Below are 19734 nucleotides of genomic sequence, written 5' to 3' on the forward strand. Positions count from 1 at the left end.
ACCGTTCGATATCGATAATTATCAGGATAAAAGTCAAATCATTATTTCTTTCAAGTGTAAAGGCTGATTTTTTGCTCCTGAGTGAAAGTTGAAGAAACCAGATGGTTAATTGTGGGTTTAAACATTTCTTTATGGTCAGAACAAACATGACTTCACAAATCTGAGGCAGAACATTCAAAACTATTCTGATAAAATATTTTTTCAACAAATATGAGTACAATTTTGTAAAATCTTTTTTCCGGCCAACAAAATAAATCTAGATAGAAAAATTAAGTGCTGAGTTGTTCATGATTCAAATGAATAAAATCAAACTTTTATTAAACTGTTATTGAGAAAAATTAAATCGTGATAATCATCATTTTTGTTTTATTGTCCTACTAAACGCACAAACAGAAAATATTTCCAGCACAAAACCAATTCTTTTTGTGCACAAATGAAACAAGTAAGTTACAACATCTTTGTTGGTGAACTTTAGAGGTGTTGTTACTGATGTATTTTATTTTAAATTTTGGACCGAGCAAGGCAAGCTGTTCAACCTGCTTCCAGTCTTTATGCTAAGCTAAGCTAACCACGCACTGACTCCAGCTTTCTGGAGATCTGTGGAGAACGTGTTCCTTTGAGCTTGTGATTGTTGGATTGTTGTTATTTCACAATATTGGTTCTGAACCACGAAACAGAACATTTGAAGTCACGAGGTCAAACATCATCAGCCCCACTGTAATGTAAAGTAGTGTGTGTGTGTGAGTGTACAATCCCCCAAACAAAACAGGACGCGTCTTTCCATCAACATGAACAGATTTTTTATATCTTTAGAGCAATAAATATTTCCACTTTTTCCATATCTCTGCAATTTCAAAAACAAAGTACAAGTAATATATATTTATATACACAGCTAAAATTTTCCATACATAATTTTTAAAATAATGTCGTCTCTGTTGACACATATTTGACACTGTACTCGTACAATTTTACAAGGACTATTGCAGTCTCTCTTTGCTCTACATTATAAACAAGAAAAAAAAATTTCTCCATAAAGCGGTCCATTGTGTTGTTTTGTACAACTTAGACCCCTGGTCCATCGCCCTTGTTTAGATACACACAACACAGACTGCCTTTACACAGGAACAGAAGAGTCGGACATTTGTTATCTTATCTGAACCAGATCTGACGATTTTTTTTTTTTAAAGGTTCCCTGTTTTTGCCTGCAGCAGTCAGATCAGATCTATTTCTATGGCCGTTTAGAATCAGATCTTCGGTTCCTGGTGTAAACCCAGCCAAAGACAAACTGCCCGTTGCGGAGCAAAGTGAGTACTCGCATTGTTATTTTTCATATAACGATGGTTATGTACATTCATGTTTATAATACAGTTTCATTCAGTGCAGATACTGTAATAAATACCACATGCAAACCGATAGTGGAGACCAGACCCGGGCAGGAAAATAAACTTTTAAATTCAGCATTTAAAGGACCATACCTATTGTTCTGCATGTTCTTTAACTGCATATACTGTACATTACTTCTGCAAACCACGCAATACATTATTAGACTGATTTCCTGCTGTTCAAACAGACACTGATTTTAGTTTATTTTAATGAAAATCCTTTTGCAGAGACTTGCATCCAGTGGTAAAAGAGTGGTTGTTCTGCAGAAGACTGTCAAATCTCCAAAGTCGGATTTTTCACAACAGTCCTAACTTTCCAAAGAGTTTTTGTTGAAAAAACTGAGAAATAATAACAATGAACTAAACCTCCTAGTGGGTTTACTTGGGGTCCAACAAAACTTGGAACCGAAGGCAAAACGACTTACCAGGAGGCCGAGATCATGGCTGAATATGCGTTCATAAGTCAAGACATCCTCCTGCAGTGAAACACCGCCAGGATCCACTCCAGCCTTGGATCACAAGAACTGTCAATAATAATAAAAACCTAGCAAAAGAAAAACAGCTTCAACCCTGTTGGTGCTTGGACCTCTAAGAAATGTTGACAGTGATCTATCTGCAGCAAGTGTCAAGTCCCTGCAAATAGATTTTTTTTTGACACTGGAACCAAACAAATCTAGAAATTTAGGAATGATTTCGAAAATGGTTGGCAGTAATGTAAAGTACATACAATTTGTAGTTGATAGGCTACAACATGCAAAAGCATGGGTATGGAACTTTAAAATGGGAACTTTAGTGAGGAACAGCTCGGGCATGCAGTGGAAAACGTTGAAATGTATAATTCCTTACGAGGTAGGTTTGATCCAGTGCTCCTCGAGAACTTTTGTTTTGCTATTTCAAGTGTGTTTAGTTAATTGTTTTAGTCTGGATTAGACATGGTGTTACTGTATGGCCCCCTGCAAAGTGGCAAAGTTTCTGTAGGTGATTGTAGATACATGATGTAGACCAAGCGGTCCAGAATTCCTAGCAGCTCAGCATGTATTCTTTGTTTGTATTGTTTTAAAAGGTTGCTTGGTAGCGTAAGTCTTGCTTGTTTCTATTAAAAGGTTGGCGAGAGGCTTTGTGATGATTTAGAAGTGTACACAGGTGTGTGTGTTTGCGCCAGCATGCAGGGGTGAGTGAAATTAATTATCAGGGTCTTATTAAAAATATTAGAACATGTTAGTGTATGTTAGTTACAGAAAATTTGTTTTGTTGTAAACATATTAAAAATGAAAAAGTTTGTAGTCTTTCCATAAAATGCCCAAATCAGAAAAGCAAAACAATCATCTCACACTTGTAAGCACATAACAAAATTAAAAATGCTAAAAATACAAAACAGCCCAAGGAGTACGTTATGTTAGTAGAAGCTTGTCACACAACAATATTAATAATAATATCAGTAGCACACTCTAAAAAGTCCAAGGGGTTCTTCAGATTGAAAACAACAGGGGACCCAAGATGGTTCCCTGAGGAATTCCGTCAAGTGATTATAGTTTATGACGGCGTTTCCACAAACCTCAAACTGAAAGTGCTTCTACAAAAAACATTTAAGGGATTTTTATTGTTTTTGTTTTTCTAGTGAGGAACCCTAAGTTGCTCAAATAGCCTGAAGAACCCTGAAGAACGTTTGGTTTTTAGAGCATACACTTTGTTAATTCAAGCAATTCTGAACCTCAGTTACAGATCGATGCTGTTGGCCCCATTGAAAAGAGAACACACTGTACAGTTAATATCTACAGTCGGCGCATTCACGTAATCACAGGCGGACTAAAAATGTGTCATTATTGTTTGCATTCAGAACATCAGAGGAATTTCCCATCATCCACCAGTTAAATGCTGGTAAATATTTATTTGAGCCTGACTAAACCAGCCACTTTGACAGGAAAGCAACCAGCACTGAGAGGTTCTAGTCAAAAAGTACAAATGGCTGGAAAAACAGTTCAAATAGTCAAAGAACTTTCAACCAGCTATCATGGGCTTCCTATCCTGGCATCTGTTGAACTCGATCAAATGGAGAGAAAGAGAAAATACACTTTAATACTGGTATGGTGGGTTTAACTCAAAAGTGCAAAATAATGTGTAAAAATTAATTTGTTCAAGAATATTTTGCTTAGTGCTGTTTGGCGGCGAAACACGTTCTGCACTCCAGTCCTGTGAGAAGTTAGCAAGTCCTTCAGGATGAAATTAGGTCCAATTTTCATGTTCCTTTGTGTCTTTGTTGGATGACGAGGGAGACGAGTGGCTCAGTCCTTCAGCCAGATTTGAATAAAAAGCAGTAAATGGCTTGATAGTTTGTTATTCTGAATGGATACAATCAATCAATATATGACTAGTTTAGATGCTGAATTGTCTTTATATTACATGGTGGTCTTTCTTGAATTATATCTTATGATCATTTTATATTGTACCACCCCCTCCATCTGAAGGCACCCTGTTCTCCATTTTGCAATAGTAGTGTGAGATTACACTTTGTTCACCCTCAAGGTCACCAGAACTGTTCTGAAGATTTCACACGTTTGGACTTGGTGGGAAATTAACCATTATTTTTCATTAACAGTGGTGAAAGTTTGTCTGCAGCTGGTGAAATAAGGCTGCACATGCTTTCGTGAACATAAATGTTCACATTTTTTTGTTTCCAAAGGCCTAAAATGTAGGGAAGCCAAGAGTTAGTGAGATTACCGCAAAGGTTTTAGTTTTATTTGTCAACATTAAAACTTTACTTCTGATCTTGATACAACAACTAGCACTTATATTTAGTTTTAAAAGTTCATTATACTATATTAACTGTAACTTTATCTGAAGATAGCTTTATGATTAGATATCTCATTACCTCTGGTAAAACAGGCTTCTATATGTAAATGTTATCAAAATTGTTTCACAATAATCATTCCACTCGGCTTTGAAAAAAGAGGCATCCCAGAAAAGAACAGAACAAAAATTATAAGCAGACCTACACATTAGAGGGTGACACGGGAGAGGATTTTCCCTCAATCCCAGAAGAATGACTCCTGTCCAACCCCATTCCCGATAAAAACAAATCAGAAAATAGCGTTGATTCATATTAGAACTTCATGTATATAAAACCGAATCTATGATTCCAGTCCCGTCCCAGTCCCGTGATGAATAATGAAGTTGACTTACATCCCACTGAAATCCTGTGACCCACAGGATTCTCTAAAGAAGTGTCAGCCTCTGCTACACGTAATATTAGTGTAACATTTTAACCACCATTTCCTTTTTAAAGATAATGACACTGTGAAGTTGAAATATTAAAGGTCACATATTATGCAAAATCCACTTTTCCATCTAAATATGTGTCCCCGGTGTGTCTCAAGACCCCAAAGTATGAGAAAAAACTGCTCTCAGCCCCACCGTCCAACACAACACCAAGCTGTGGATCCATCGCTGAGCTACAGCTGGAGGTTGTTCAGTCTATATCGCAGAAACTGCTTTTACGATTATGAAGGAAAGTTAAATATTTTCTGGTTTTCCCTCTGATGTCCTCCGACTGCTCTGCCTTATGGCCTTTCAGACAGACTACAACTACTGTACCGCTGAGCTATGAAACCCATTGTTTTCAATGGCTTGCACCAATGCCTGGGGGGGGTTTGTTGCTGCGTCGAGCAAAACGCTGCGCTCGTGCCTACGCCACAGTCAAAGCTCAAAATAGTTGAACCCAATGGAAAGCACAGCGCAAATAGCTATGAAAAGGCCTTTAGGTCTATTTGATTTATGAAGTTTCCTGATGGACAGATGAACTACTTGTTGCTAACTCTACATTAACCGCTAGCTACTGTTAACTTTAGCAGCCGTTATCAGCTAGCTCTGTCCGGACTGGGCGCTCCCAGCGGTCTACAGCTCCTGGTGTAAACGCCAACACACCAAGCTTCCAGTCCGGGAAGAGTCAGCTAATAGGACGGCTAGATGCAGGGCTAACTGAGCTAACTAGCTAGTTGACGCTAAAGTTAGCAGCAGTTAGTGGTTAAAGTAACTGCTAACAACAAGTAAAGCTATCTGTCCATCAGGAAACTCCATAAATCACTGAAAGTTGAGGCTGAGCAGCAGGAGGACATCAGATGGAAAACCAGAAGATTTTTTATCCATAAAATATGAACCACTTTCACCAAAATCAGTGAATAAAGTGTTTTTTTGTAGTGTGAGGCCCAACCGCCAGAAACGCTCCGCTTCAGCGGCGTTTTTCCAACCTAATTCTTGTCTCATTTGTGGTTTGATAAAAAGTCAATTCATCAAATTAAGTTTCCCCATACCGTTTTTTTCCAAGTGAAATTATTGTAGCTGTCGTAGCCACCGAGCAGCGTGAGGCGGAGCGGTCCACAAGCATTGGTCTCACATAGCCAGACCTATCGCCACACTTCGTTGGTCAGTCACAAGAAAGTGGGCTTTTAAAGAGACACAGTGTTCAGACAGAGGGGGGAAAGAGAGGTGCTGAATCAATCGACATTATGAGAGTAAATAATGGGTTTTTTTAAACAATAAAGCTTTCTTGTCAACACCAAAATAAAAGTACAAACCTGAACATGAGCATAATATGGGACCTTTAAACACTTATCTTGGGATAACAGTCTTGAAAAAATTTATTCCACCACAAAAACACAATTTATCACTTAAATTAAAACAAAATTGATTGTTGAGCTGGGACTTTTGAAATAATTGACATGAAAAATTACTAGCAAGCACTTGGCATTGACAAAAAATGTTTTTTGAGTTTTGTTTTTGTTTTCTGTACATTTTGGTTTAGTAGATGTGACATTGCCCCGTAGCACATGCTTAGAAATTATGTGCATTAGCTGACACCAATGCTAATGTCTATGTACACAAACTATTGCATGTCTGTCCTTTCTGGAAAAGGGATCCCTCCCCTGTTGCTCCTTTTAATATATTTAACTAATGAAGGGGTGTTTGTGAACTTTTTTGTTATGTGAATGGAGGGTTTCAGGGAAAGACGGTGTCATGACAGAAATCCTTCAGCTAACCACCCTCACAAAGCGGTGATGGAATTTTTGTTTGGACGCTGCACAACTTTGATTTTCTAAACTGCATATAACCTTTTGCATTTTAATTTCCCACCCAGTTCAGTCAACATTTCCAGTATTAACCTTTTGAGAAATATATTGAGAGTTACATTATAAGAAGATGTTGTTTAATGTAACCTTAAACATCTCTTTCGTGACTTTGTTTAGGTACGATAGCCTCCCGCTTCATCAAAGGAAGACAAGCCAGTGAAACAAAAGACTCCCAGACTATACCCTGTTTGGCACCTTTCAGCATAATCTCCTTCTCCGGCAACATAGAGGGTCACATACAATGTGGAGCATGAAACACAGTTGACATATATTATAATTTCTGACAAATTCAGGCTTATATTTTTAAATATACTGGGACACTTGTAGGGGAGCATTCACTGGTGTGGTACAAATGATCAAATAAATCCTCCTTTACAAGAATAAATTGTCAGTTAAATAAGTCCCAATCCAAAACAACATTGTAGTGCCCCCTGTTGAAACCCTGCAATCCACAAACACTAAAGGCTTTTAGCAGTTTTTGCAAAACACAAAAGGTAAAAAGACACCTGTAGTTTTTGTTATCATGATGGCTTGTTTAGAGTTTTAAAAAAGTTTATTGTCCATGTAGAAAGTAAAGTTTTCAGTAACCTTCACTAATGCACTTTTTATGGTCAAATAAATGCTGGATTGGGGCTTTAACTTATAACAGATCCCTCCCCCTTCATATAGGATTTTAACCATAGACACACTGACACTCATTAGCTATTGCACAGGTCATGCATGCCTGTCTAAGACACAAACTGCACCATATTAATGCTAACCACTTCTGCTTCTCATGTAACATGGCTCATTGCTCATGGCTTGTAATACGCCAACAACCAAAATTAATGGTACAAGTGCTTTTTGTGCGGAAAACAAATTGGTGCAAGACTAGTGTGATTTTTGGAACACAGTAAAAGGACTCGTCGCGTTCTCAGGCTTCCTAACAACCTGAGCTGTCCCACCAACCAACACCGTACATAGTGTTGGCATCGATTACAACCCTTTTGTTCAATTCTCAGGCACTGTTCCCTTTCACGTCTGGTCCCTGAACCATATGTCCACTACAGCAACTCACAAATTCGTACTCACAATATGACACGAACACTTCATCTGTCAATGAAGAACTACATGCATGTCCTCTCGAGTCCCAGGCCAGCACTGAAGGGCACTACGAAGGGGGGATCAGGAGATTTTCACCAATACAGGAGGAGTATGCGGGAGTTTTTTCTTCAGCTTTCTTTGAGTGATTTATGTTCTTGGTGCTGGTAGCTCCATGGGCAGGTTTTCCAGGAACATTTGCCACTACAGGGTTTCCCAACAAACGTCCTTCAGTGTGCGTGAGAGTCTTTCTACTTGTGGGGGAAGTGGATGTGAAAATAACACAGGCTGAGTAATTTCCTCTTCCCCTCTCTCACTGCTCTCCTCCTCACTAAGCGGCCATTTTGATGCACCTGCATTTGCCCTCCTCTCCTCCTCCCTCTCCTGCTCCCTCTCCTGCTCCCTGTCACTACCGCCCCACGATGGCTCGCTGCGGGATGGCGGACCACCGCCCTCGGCTTCTGCCTTCTCACACGACCGTGCTGATCCGGCTGACGGGTTTCGATTTGGGGCCTCCCCCTTGCCCGCCCCCCGCCCCTGGGTGCAGGGAGAGAGGGCCGGTCGACGGGGGAGGTAAGGGGGAGTGCGGAGGGGGAGGTGGGATGGAGGTAAGGGGTGGGTACTGGGGGGCGTAGGGCTGCGGAGGCGTCTGGGTGACGAGGCGTGCTGAGGGCGTTTGGGGCGGTGGGGTGGAGAAGATGAAGTGGGTGGAGGGGGAGGCGGAGGGGGAGGGGCTGAGCGGGGAGTGTGTGTGCACGGCGTGGTTGTGAGAGTGTGTGTGCGCGTGGGGGTGGGGCTGAGAGTGCGAGATGGTCAGCGGGAGCTTTCCGCCTCCACCCGGCCGTCCCGCCGCAGGGTGCGAGTGGTAAAGTCCGTGCGGGGTAGTAGGGGTGACGGGGGAGTGCGGGGACAGTGGTGGGGGCGTGATGAAGCCCAGGTTGTAGCGCGGGTGCTGGGCGGCGCCATGTTGCATCCTCTGATGCTGCTGGGTATGAGAGGGAGCGCAGCCGGGCGGACCCTGCCGCCGGGGGGCTGAGAACCTGTGCGCTAGGGCGTGGTGCTGCGGGACGCTCTGCATGTGGTAGCGATGGTGGTGGTGGTAAGGTGGGGGCGGCGTCTGCTGCTGCTGGTGCCCAGTTACATTGACTCCTCCTCCTCCACTGTTGCCGTGGCAATACTGGGCGTGCAAAGCTTGGAGCTTGGACGGCCCCCCTCCCGTACCTCCTACCCCTCCAATTCCTCCCGAGTCCGACTGCCCGAGGTTGGGCGATGGGGAGGGGCATGGGGAAGGGGAGGATGGGTGGGGGATGGGAGGCGCGGGGGCGGGGTAGTGGGGGGGTGATGATATCATCAGGGGACTCGGTGGACCCTGTGGAGTCGGTGACGTCATCGTCAGGGGACCAGGAACCTTGCCTCTGCGGCTGCCGAAGAAGTTCCCCAGCAGGCCGCCGCCAGTCTGGCCTCCCCCACCCGCCATCCCTCCTCCGCCCCCAGCCCCTCCCCCGCTCACGAGTGGGGAGGTGGTGACCCCCCCCTGGTTGTGACAGAGCCCCGGCCCACCCCCCACCCCTGTACCGGGGCTCTGAGTAGGGCGGTGCGGCCGGTAGGCTGCTGGAGACGAAGGGACCATCATGGGGCTGTAGGATAGACCTCCAGCAGGCAGGGGGCGCTGCTGGTGAGGCCGGGGGCTGCTAATAATGGAACCCTGAGAGGAAGAGGTGGAGGAGGAACAAAGAAAAGAGGAAAGAGAATAAGACCCAGACGATTCATTAGCTTGCAATATTTAAAAAGAAGCTGTGATTTTATATTGCCTCTCAGATACTTATAAAATAAACAGTAATCAATCACAAGACAGAATGACAGAATAGCATAACTTCATCATATAATTTTTTTTGGGGGGGGGGGCAACTCTCAAAACTGAGCATCTTTGAACAAATCAACAAATTAGAGTCTCTACTTGCTAACTGATTGCCAAGTTTCTAATCTTTGCAAGGCAAGTTTATTTGTAAAGCACATTTCAACAACAAGGCAATTCAACATCATACATAAAAGCAGCAAAGGGAAATTGAAAAGCACATTAAAATATAATTTTTAGAAATTAGAAGATAAAAAACGGATAAAATAAAATTTTAAGAGTTAAATAGGAAATAAAAACAGGGTAAAACAGGACGGTGAAAATAAAAGTCTTCAGTCTTAATTTAAAAGAACTGAGAGTTTCAGCAGACCTGCAGTTATCTGGGAGTTTGTTCCAGATATACGGAGCATAATAACTGAACGCTGCTTCTCCTTGTTTAGTTTTGACTCTGGGGACAGAAAGCAGACCTGATCCCAGACGACCTGAGAGGTCTGGATGGTTCGTAACGAAGCAGAAGATCAGAAATGTATTTTGGCCCTAAACCATTTAGTGCTTTATAAACTAACAGCAGGATTTGAAATCAATTCTTTGACATACAGGAAGCCAGTGTAAAGACCTCAGAACTGGAGTGATGTGATCCACCTTTTTGGTCTTAGTGAGGACTCGAGCAGCAGCGTTCTGAATCAGCTGCAGCTGTCTGATGGATTTCTTAGGGAGCCTGTAAGGACACTGTTACAGTAGTCGAGTCGACTGAAGATAAATGCATGGATGAGCTTTTCCAGGTCCTGCTGAGACATAAGTCCTTTAATCCGTGATATATTCTTCAGGTGATAGTAGGCTGACTTTGTAATTGTCTTAATGTGGCTTCTTAAATTCAGGTCTGAGTCCATGACGACACCAAGATTTCTGGCTTGATTTGTGGTTCTTAACATTACAGATTGAAGCCGAGCGCTGACTTTCAATCGTTCCTCCCTGGCTCCAAAAACAATAACTTCAGTTTTATCTTCAGTTCAGTTCAGTTGAAGAAAGTAGATATTTAAAAATCTACCTGAACTGAACTCAATGGCAGCTTGAAAGATGGATTAAATTAATCTTGAATCTCTGTGTTTGCGTGTGATTTGTTGTCAAAAAGCTAACCAGGCAGATTTCGGGACAGACATGCAGGACATCAGAAGAGGAATGAGTGAAGTAGACAGAGAAATGACAGCACTATTGGTTAAGACACATAAAACGTCAACATCGCTGGTTTGTCAGTCATCAGTCATACCCAAAATATTTCTGGTAAAGCTGTAATAATGGTTCTCCAAAGATATGTAGAAAATAACAAACATGCAGTCAAACGTGCGTGAGACATGCTGCGGCGGCATGCTGGGAGGTCACATCATGCATGCTTTCAGCTCTGACCCGCCAAACTTACTTCAATGGTACTGTCCAATGACCCCACACTGTTCCTACGACCTCGCTTCCCTGTTACCCAATCAGAATGATGCAGCGTTAAAAAGTGTACAGATACATACATACCGCAAAACAGGCCTTTAATAATTAAAGAATGAATTACACTTTGGAGCTTGTTGTTTCTGTAAAATGAACTCAATCACTGACTTATGGAGAATCTATTTAAACATATCTATCTGAACAATGTGTGGCATAAACATTTATATTGGTATGCAAAATCTAAGTAGCTTAGAAGTAGCTCAAACAGATCCCCCTGTGGACCTTTTAAACGTTCAGAGAACTGCAACCTAACTGCTATAAAAAACACGGCAAACGGGCAGATCCTATCCTAACTGCTTGGTAACCATGGTAATACGTGTTAGGAACTGATTTAGGAAAAAGGCCGTTACAGATGAACAGTTCCTGAGTCGATGTTAGTTTCCTAACTTTAGATAAGAAAAGTGTTTTACAGAAGCATCCTAACTTCAGGAGAACTTTTACTTTTCCACCAGCTAGTGTTTGCTGACTCGTTTAATCCACACGGCTGCTCTTTTTTTGCTTTTACAAAATCAATAAAATGTCAACAGGTGGAAAATGTCTCATTATATAACATAATGTAAAGGCTTGACGTGAAAAATGCAAGTCTTTGATAGAAGGAGATCGTTAGGTTCAAAAACTACATGAAAAACACGAGGACGTTTGCCCGCAGCCTTTATTATTATTTTGATCTTCGTTATTAACTTTCCCGAGAAGACGGGTTTCTGCCGGGTCAGTGAGGGAGCGCAGGAGGAGCCTTTCTCTTTGTGTCACTTATAAATGGACTTAATTTCTTTTTGACAGCATCAACGCTCCGCTGGATGCCGGATATGCGGCGGTGAAATTTGGATTTCTTGACGGAGGTTACAAACACCTCTAAGTCATCTGACTTGAAGTCCAATGATAGTTGTTGTTTCTGATCCATTTTCAGTTTGTTTCATTAAAAAAAGCGACCAAAAAACAGCGATTAAAAGCCGTTTAGCTCGGCGAGATGAGAAAAGCGGCATCAGTTGCTAGGTAACAGACATAAAAGTTGATAGCTGATGTTGGATTTAGCATTTAGGATTTCCTAACCTGAGATAAGATAGGATGAAGTTAGTTAGGATTTGCTTCTGTAATACCAAACTAGGAAAAATCCTATTTTAGACTCTTCCTGTCTTAACTTAAGACTTAAGATCTTTCTGTAACACGGCCGCAGGCTTCAAAACATGTAGCCACACCGTGCCAGTAAAAGGGACAGACGTCTAATTGGGACTCTGCTTTTAACTGAACAGTAATTAGTGAAATTTAGAAGTGTTGGTTGGTGTATTTTTGAAAGCTGGACTGAGCCGGCCTCGTCGTTTCCCTCTACCGCTAAGTTAGACTAACCGCGTACCAGCTCAAATCACCTTGACATGGTAGGTTATTTGTTTTTGTTCTGCTGACTACTGATTGGTCAGAGAGAATCCTCTTCTATTCACTGCGTTGTCACTGCACGTGCTGAACAAACACGCCGTTTTAACAGTTGAGCCAGAGATTGCGAGATAGTAACTGTAACGATACTCTGTGTGCTTTATTATGTTATTATTATTATTATGACAACCCAAAAACAGCGTCCTGCATGTGTGGCGGTGGTGTGTGTGTCTCGCAGCAGTTTTGTGCTGATACATTGAGGGGTTACTATATCTGCACTGTAAAACGGAGGATGGGGCATCATGGGAACACCTCGCCAGTGTTCCTCAGTTGCTTAAGCCCGCCTGGCCAGATGCTTTCTGTCTCTACGTTGCCTTGATTTTACATGCAGTTTCCTCCACCACTGTCCCTGACCTCCACACCTCATTCACCTCTTCTGTACTTTTACTTTTTACGTCCGAAAATCAGCAGTAACACAGGACTGACCCTGATATTGATTTATAAACACGTCAACCAATATTGTTTACAATTTTATTATATTGGCGATCTTGTTAGTAACATCTGCCTCTTGTGTCACTGGTTACCAGCTCAACGTTAAAAAACACCCACTAAATACCAATGATCCATAAAGTGCAGTTTCCACAGTAACAGCTTCTTGTATTTCTTGTAGCTGTCCAGTAGGTGGAGACAGAGCATCACAGCAGACTTTCTTCTTATTGCATTATATTACCAATTTAGATTTCATCATTATTTCATCAGTTGCATAAGACCACAGATGTAGGTTTGCTGTGAGTCAGTGAGTCATAATAAAAAACTGCAGCAACAGAAACAGTAAAATTTCTCACTTGCATAAACCCAGTCACGTCTCTGAGGTAACAAAAAACATGTATACTGTTATTCACAGGAGGTAAAGTTCACTGTAAAGAGCTCCAGTGTGTCAGAACGTGTACTTGTACTGCAACGTCTGTCACGAACGACCGGTGAGTTCCCCGTCCTCACCTGTTTCTGAGAGGTCTCTCAGCGAGGAGCTGAGCGCCGTGCGTTTGAGGCCATCCACCGAGGCGTACGTGTCGTCGAGGCTCGGCCTACCCAGCGTGCCGTTCACCACCTCGCCCTTCGAGGTGCCATCGCCGTCCCCGCCTCCCGATGTCCCCCCGCATCCCGGTCCTCCCCCCGTCAACACACCGGGACGCATCACACCTTTCTGCTTCTCGAGCTCAGCTGCAGGGACGGAGAGAGGAGAGGGAGGACAGTAACGTTAAAATACAGCCGTACGCAACACCAGAGGAATGCAAGTGGGATTACAGTCCTGGCTGAAGATGATACGAATAACTAATTACTATAAATATACCTGCTACTTCTACATATACTGCTTGTGCTACTGCTTATTGTATTCATTTGGCAGACATAGTGCTGTTAGAATCACTAAAAGTACAACAACTGCTCCTGATTCTGATACTTCAACAACTACTGGAACTGTTACTACTCATTACTATTAGCTGTTCAGAGCCGGTCCTGACGTCCCTGGGGCCCTAAGCAAAATTCTGCTATGGGGCCCGCCTACCTGACTCCTGAGGCATGTAAACAATTTGCTATGGCTGCACAGTCACACCTGACACCACAGTGCTCTCACTACAATCCTCCCTCCTTTAAAACAGTCTGTCTCTGTAATAACGGAAACTTCTGCAGGGTAAGAAAAATCCTGAAGTCTGTTAAGACCAGGGGCCAATCTGCTGGGTCAGTTGGTGGAACAGAAACTGTTCCATTAGGGTCTGAGCTGCTTGGTGCCTCTGCTGCAAACATGTCAGCGTTCCCCACTTCTTTTAATCTCTCCCCCTCCCTGTAAGTCCGCTCCGGTGATTTTCTCCATCAGTAGTAGGCTACGTTATATAAAGTCGCCACCACGTTTTGAAACCATTTGTAAGAAAATCTTCTGATAACCAACCTTGAGAAAGATTTATTTGCACTAAAAGAAAACATGCAATATAAATATACACTGCTCAAAAAAATAAAAGGAACGCTAAAATAACACATCCTAGATCTGAATGAATGAAATAATCTCATTAAATACTCCTTTCTTTACATAGTTGAATGTGCTGACAACAAAATCAAACACAAATTATTAATGAAATCAAATTTATCAACCCATGGAGGTCTGGATTTGGAGTCATGCTCAAAATCAAACTTTGATGTAATGTCCTTAAAACAAGTCAGAATGAGGCTCAGTAGTGTGTGTGGCCTCCATGTGCCTGTATGACCTCCCTACAACACCTGGGCTCCTGATGAGGTGGAGGATGGTCTCCTGAGGGACCTCCTCCCAGACCTGGACTAAAGCATCCTGGACAGTCTGTGGTGCAAGTTGGTGGGTGGAGCGAGACATGATGTCCCAGATGTGCTCAGTTGGATTCAGGTCTGGGGAACGGGTGGGCCGGTCCATAACATCAATGCCTTCCTCTTGCAGGAACTGCTGACACACTTCAGCCACATGAGATCTAGCATTGTCTTGCATTAGGAGGAACCCAGGGCCAACCGCACCAGCATATGGTCTCACAAGGGGTCTGAGGATCTCATCTCGGTACCTAATGGCAGTCGGGCTACCTCTGGCGAGCACATGGAGGGCTGTGCGGCCCCCCAAAGAAATGCCACCCCACACCATTACTGACCCACCGCCAAACCGGTCCTGCTGGAGGATGTTGCAGGCAGCAGAACGTTCTCCACGGCGTCTCCAGACTCTGTCACGTCTGTCACATGTGCTCAGTGTGAACCTGCTTTCATCTGTGAAGAGCACAGGGCGCCAGTGGCGAATTTGCCAATCTTGGTGTTCTCTGGCAAATGCCAAACGTCCTGCACGGTGTTGGGCTGTAAGCACAACCCCCACCTGTGGACGTCGGGCCCTCGTACCACCCTCATGGAGTCTGTTTCTGACCGTTTGAGCAGACACATGCACATTTGTGGCCTGCTGGAGGTCATTTTGCTCTGGCAGTGCTCCTCCTGCTCCTCCTTGCACAAAGGCGGAGGTAGTGGTCCTGCTGCTGGGTTGTTGCCCTCCTACGGCCTCCTCCACGTCTCCTGATGTACTGGCCCGTCTCCTGGTAGCGCCTCCGTGCTCTGGACACTACGCTGACTTGCCACAGCTCGCACTGATGTGCCATCCTGGATGAGCTGCACTACCTGAGCCACTTGTGTGGGTTGTAGACTCCGTCTCATGTTACCACTAGAGTGAAAGCACCGCCAGCATTCAAAAGTGACCAAAACATCAGCCAGGAAGCACAGGAACTGAGAAGCGGTCTGTGGTCACCACCTGCAGAATCACTCCTTTAGTGGGGGTGTCTTGCTAATTGCCTATAATTTCCACCTGTTGTCTTTTCCATTTGCACAACAGCATGTGAAACTGATTGTCAATCAGTGGACAGTTTGATTTCACAGGAGTGTGATTGACTTGGAGTTACATTGTGTTGTTTAAGTGTTCCCTTTATTTTTTTGAGCAGTGTAGAAGAAATAAACGTGCATTGCCAAAAAAGAGTAACTTAAGCTAAAAAGAGAAGAGAAATTTTGAATCGTCATCTGCCACCTGGATTTTGTGTTTCCCTTTTAAAGCCTATAAAAAAAGACATTTCCAGCAAAAATTGGTGCAGAACATTTCTCCAGAATGCAAGTGGCTAATGCCACATACCCCCCCCCCCCACACACACACACTCATATATCTCTTGTGACCTCAATATTGTGCATCGTCACACCCCTAAACTGAGCCCACCACTTTTCAACACAACAACGTGGTAGCTAGCGAATGACATCTGACTGGTGTGTTCACTGTCGCGTGTTCAACCTGGTCCGCGCTTCTAAAATATCCGACATGTCGCGACTTGCCATGTTGCTAAGAGACTTTGTGAGTAGACGGCTCGGTGAGGGAGAGAGAGGAGCAAACGCTGGCAGGACTTTACAGAAACATATTAATTAACTCAACAACTTTAATTATATCAGTATACCTCATTTACCGCCCAGCCCTAGTTTCCTGTAAACCTATTTGTTCAACCATAATTTCGAATGGGTTATGAATAATGGGGCTTTTCACCTTCAATTGTTTTGCTTTTTTTGATTTCCCATCACTCACACACGTCAAACCTCGTACGATATTTATTTCCTCTTATTCCCAGATTGTTTGCGCTACAATCTTGGTAACAGAAACTTGTGCGTTCCAGCAGCAATCCATCTTGTATATATCCAGAGGTGTAATTAAACCTTGACTGAGAGACAGAAAATCATTGTCTTGTTTTAAAATGCCATCAGGCCCTTACATTGTCCGGACTGGTCCTCACAGCGGTCGCTGCTGGAACGCACAAGTTTCTAATAAATACAAAATATAAAACGTAATAAACGGTTGTAAAGTCTGGCAGAAAGAGAGACTCACCGCACAAACTTAACGTTAACTGTTGCTTGCTGACATCAGACTTCAAGTTTAGCTGACTGAGTTTTTTTTCTCTTCTCGTGCCCTGAATGATTGTAAACATCGACACCCGGTTTGACACAAGAGTCAGGCGGGGCCCTACTTCATTTGCCCTCTACGCTCACTATGAACGCTGCGTGCGTAGTGAGCAAAACAGTTGTGACCACTGCAATGTTACTACCACACTTACACTCCACCCTGTACTTCTCCATGTCCTGGACCTCTGCGATGCTCTCTCGGAGGTCGGAGGTGAAGCGTGCTCGGTCCTGCTGGCTCGGCGCCGTGAAGACGATCAGCACCTTCCTCTCTCCCCCGGGGTTCGCCGACGTGAGTCTGATACCGTGCGGGTAGTCTGGGTGAGACACAAACACACCGATGTTACACACTGTGATCCAGAAGCCTCTGTCCTCGCTGCGAAGGGCTGAACATCAGGGCTGAACATCAGGGCTGAACATCAGGGCTGAACATCAGGGCTGAACATCAGGGCTGAACATCAGGGCTGAACATCAGGGCTGAACATCAGGGCTGAACATCAGGGCTGAACATCAGGGCTGAACATCAGGGCTGAACATCAGGGCTGAACATCAGGGCTGAACATCAGGGCTGAACATCAGGGCTGAACATCAGGGCTGAACATCAGGGCTGAAATTACTCAAAAATAGATGAGATGACGTGAATGTTAAACATCAAATTTTGCTGTCAGTCTCTGCATAACAGAGTGAAGGCCTTCTCTTCGCACAAAGTCAGTCAGAGCAGAGGAAACACTGGATTTATGCAGATTTTGAATTTGCACATTAAAAAGGGTGAACTAAACTAAGATAAAAGACCAATAGTCTACAGGCGTGCTAGCGGCTTTGTGAGGCTGTACTGGAGCTAAACGCTAATGTCAGCATGCTAACATTCTCACAGCGACATTAAGCAGCCGAAGATGATGATAAAGTCAGCGGGCTATCCACCCAATAGATGTTGAGATATTTCAGTCTGAGCCAAAGTGGAGGACCGACTGACAGAGCTCGGATAAAAACACGTATACATAAATTTCTCCGGTAAAATAACTTTTAATTTTGGCAGACTGAGGTCACACAATAATACAAAAAAGCTACCAGACCGAGGCGGCGGTAGACCAGCAGCTCCTGCGTGTTGCAAGTTAAAATGTTTTTATAAATGGAGTCTGGTGGATTTAACTGGAGCGCTTTAGCGACTGGTTGTTAAACAAACAGGATCTTACTCTTTAAAAAAAAGGCCTCTCTCTGTAGGGATCCTTTCAATAAAGTCAGACACTTGTAATAACCCGTCTGTGGCAAAAACAAGCACTTGTTTGGACATACTTTGACGGGGCGCAAGGAATATGTTTCAATAAATTTCAAAAACATGTTGTCCCAGTTAGCCACAGTCCCTCAAACACATGGGAAAAATAGGGTCCAGGTTGAAAAATACTGAACTTACTCCTTAACTAGAAGCGAAATTATAGCAGAAATCTGTTTTTTGGCGAGTTATTAGCACATTATGCTAATCCTCAAGATAATTAATCTCACCTGCTAAGCCTATAGAGGATGTTTTTTTTTTCATCATAAAATAAACAACATTCATAAAGGGATTTCCAGTAGACTATTAAAGACAGACATGCCTGTTCACACACATACTGTGTGTACAAACACACACGTTACCTTCCTCCCACATGATCCACAGATACATGAACACTCACCCACCCACAGACAATACATGAACACACACACACACACACACACACACGCACACGCACACACGCACGCGCAGTCGATGTAAGATTGTGCTGATGAATCATATGGGACAATCTGTCCTGGTCACAGTCAGCGCTACAGTCTGCCAAGTCCCATTTAGCTCCAACTGGAGAACCAGAAATGTCAACAACAACAACAACTAAACAACAGCAACTAACCAACTAAACAAGAAAACCACCACCACTGCAGCTTCAGTACACACTGACCTCACTGTGGATCCCTCAAGTAACTCACAAACAACTGAATAATGTTGACCTTGTAATGTAAATACACAAACGCAACACAACCTGTACAGCAATCTCAAAATGTGACTGATTCCAGCAACTGAAAGTATAATATTTATTTTTATTTAATACATCTCCCCATTTATTTCCTCGTAATTACATCTCAGCTTGCTCCACTCCTTTATTATTTTATGTGTGATGTGAAATAATTAAATAAAGGATTTAGTTTGGCTGCATCAATCCATCAAACCGAAATATTCTAGATATCTTCCCAAAATTCAGCCTGACAGGTTTGGTATCTATGGTAACTTTGGGATCTCTACTATAGGGCGGCAGTAGCTCAGTCCGCGGGGGTTCAAGTCCAGCACGGACCAGTCATACTGGGTGTGGACTGGTAGCTGGAGAGTTGCCAGTTCACCTGCCGGGCCCTGCCGAAGGTGCCTTTGAGCGAGGCCCTGATCCCCTAACAGCTCAGGGCGCATGCCTACGTCGCAGCCCCCTCACTCTGACCACGTGTTAATGCATGTGTAGAGATCCTGTGTGTGTATTTCAGAATTGTGTGTATTATAATATTAATACTGACAGAGTGAAAAAATCCATCTACTCTTATAAAGTATGTTTTCTTCACCTTCTTGAGTTTAAAAATAAAGTTGAAAAGCATGAATTAGTAATGAGTCACTGAGCTGCCAGTGCTTGATAAAGAGAAACTCAATCAGTGTTTGTAAGTCTGGGGTTATTCTGTTTTGTTTTGCCCTAACCAGTCAGTAGAGAGTACCACACCTCCTCTGCTGAGGTCATTTCCACTCGACACAGAAGCTGGGCTCTCAGCGACTAGGAGCAGTTAACGACAACCAAAGACATATTCATATGGTTTCAGGACACCCCTCAGAATCACTGAATTCAGGTGTTCCAATCACTTCATGGCCACAGGTGTATAAAATCAAGCACCTAGGCACGACACAGACTGCTTCTACAAACATTTGTGAAAGAATCGTAATTATTAA

General features: G+C 43.3%; 1 protein-coding gene across 6 annotated transcripts in view; it reads right to left on the reverse strand.

The window, feature by feature from the left end:
* Positions 1-777: 777 nt before the first annotated feature.
* The window catches only part of LOC119905440 (IQ motif and SEC7 domain-containing protein 1-like), a 198659-nt gene continuing 179702 nt past the window's right edge, over positions 778-19734 (reverse strand). For 5 of the 6 annotated variants that reach the window (XM_038722476.1, XM_038722478.1, XM_038722479.1 and 2 more), the window contains 4 exons: positions 16937-17098; positions 13302-13523; positions 10858-10907; positions 778-9290 (listed from right to left, as the gene is read on the reverse strand). In XM_038722476.1, coding sequence (XP_038578404.1) covers positions 8055-9290; positions 10858-10907; positions 13302-13523; positions 16937-17098 — 1670 coding nt within the window. In that variant the 3' untranslated portion in view covers positions 778-8054. The remainder of the gene's footprint in view (positions 9291-10857; positions 10908-13301; positions 13524-16936; positions 17099-19734) is intronic. The other variant, XM_038722481.1, reaches the window with a different exon arrangement.

This window comes from Micropterus salmoides, unplaced genomic scaffold (assembly GCF_014851395.1).
Source record: "Micropterus salmoides isolate LMB-PRFRI ecotype aquatic unplaced genomic scaffold, ASM1485139v1 Ms_hic_scaffold_16, whole genome shotgun sequence".
In the NCBI taxonomy this organism is placed as follows: Eukaryota; Metazoa; Chordata; class Actinopteri; order Centrarchiformes; family Centrarchidae; genus Micropterus; species Micropterus salmoides.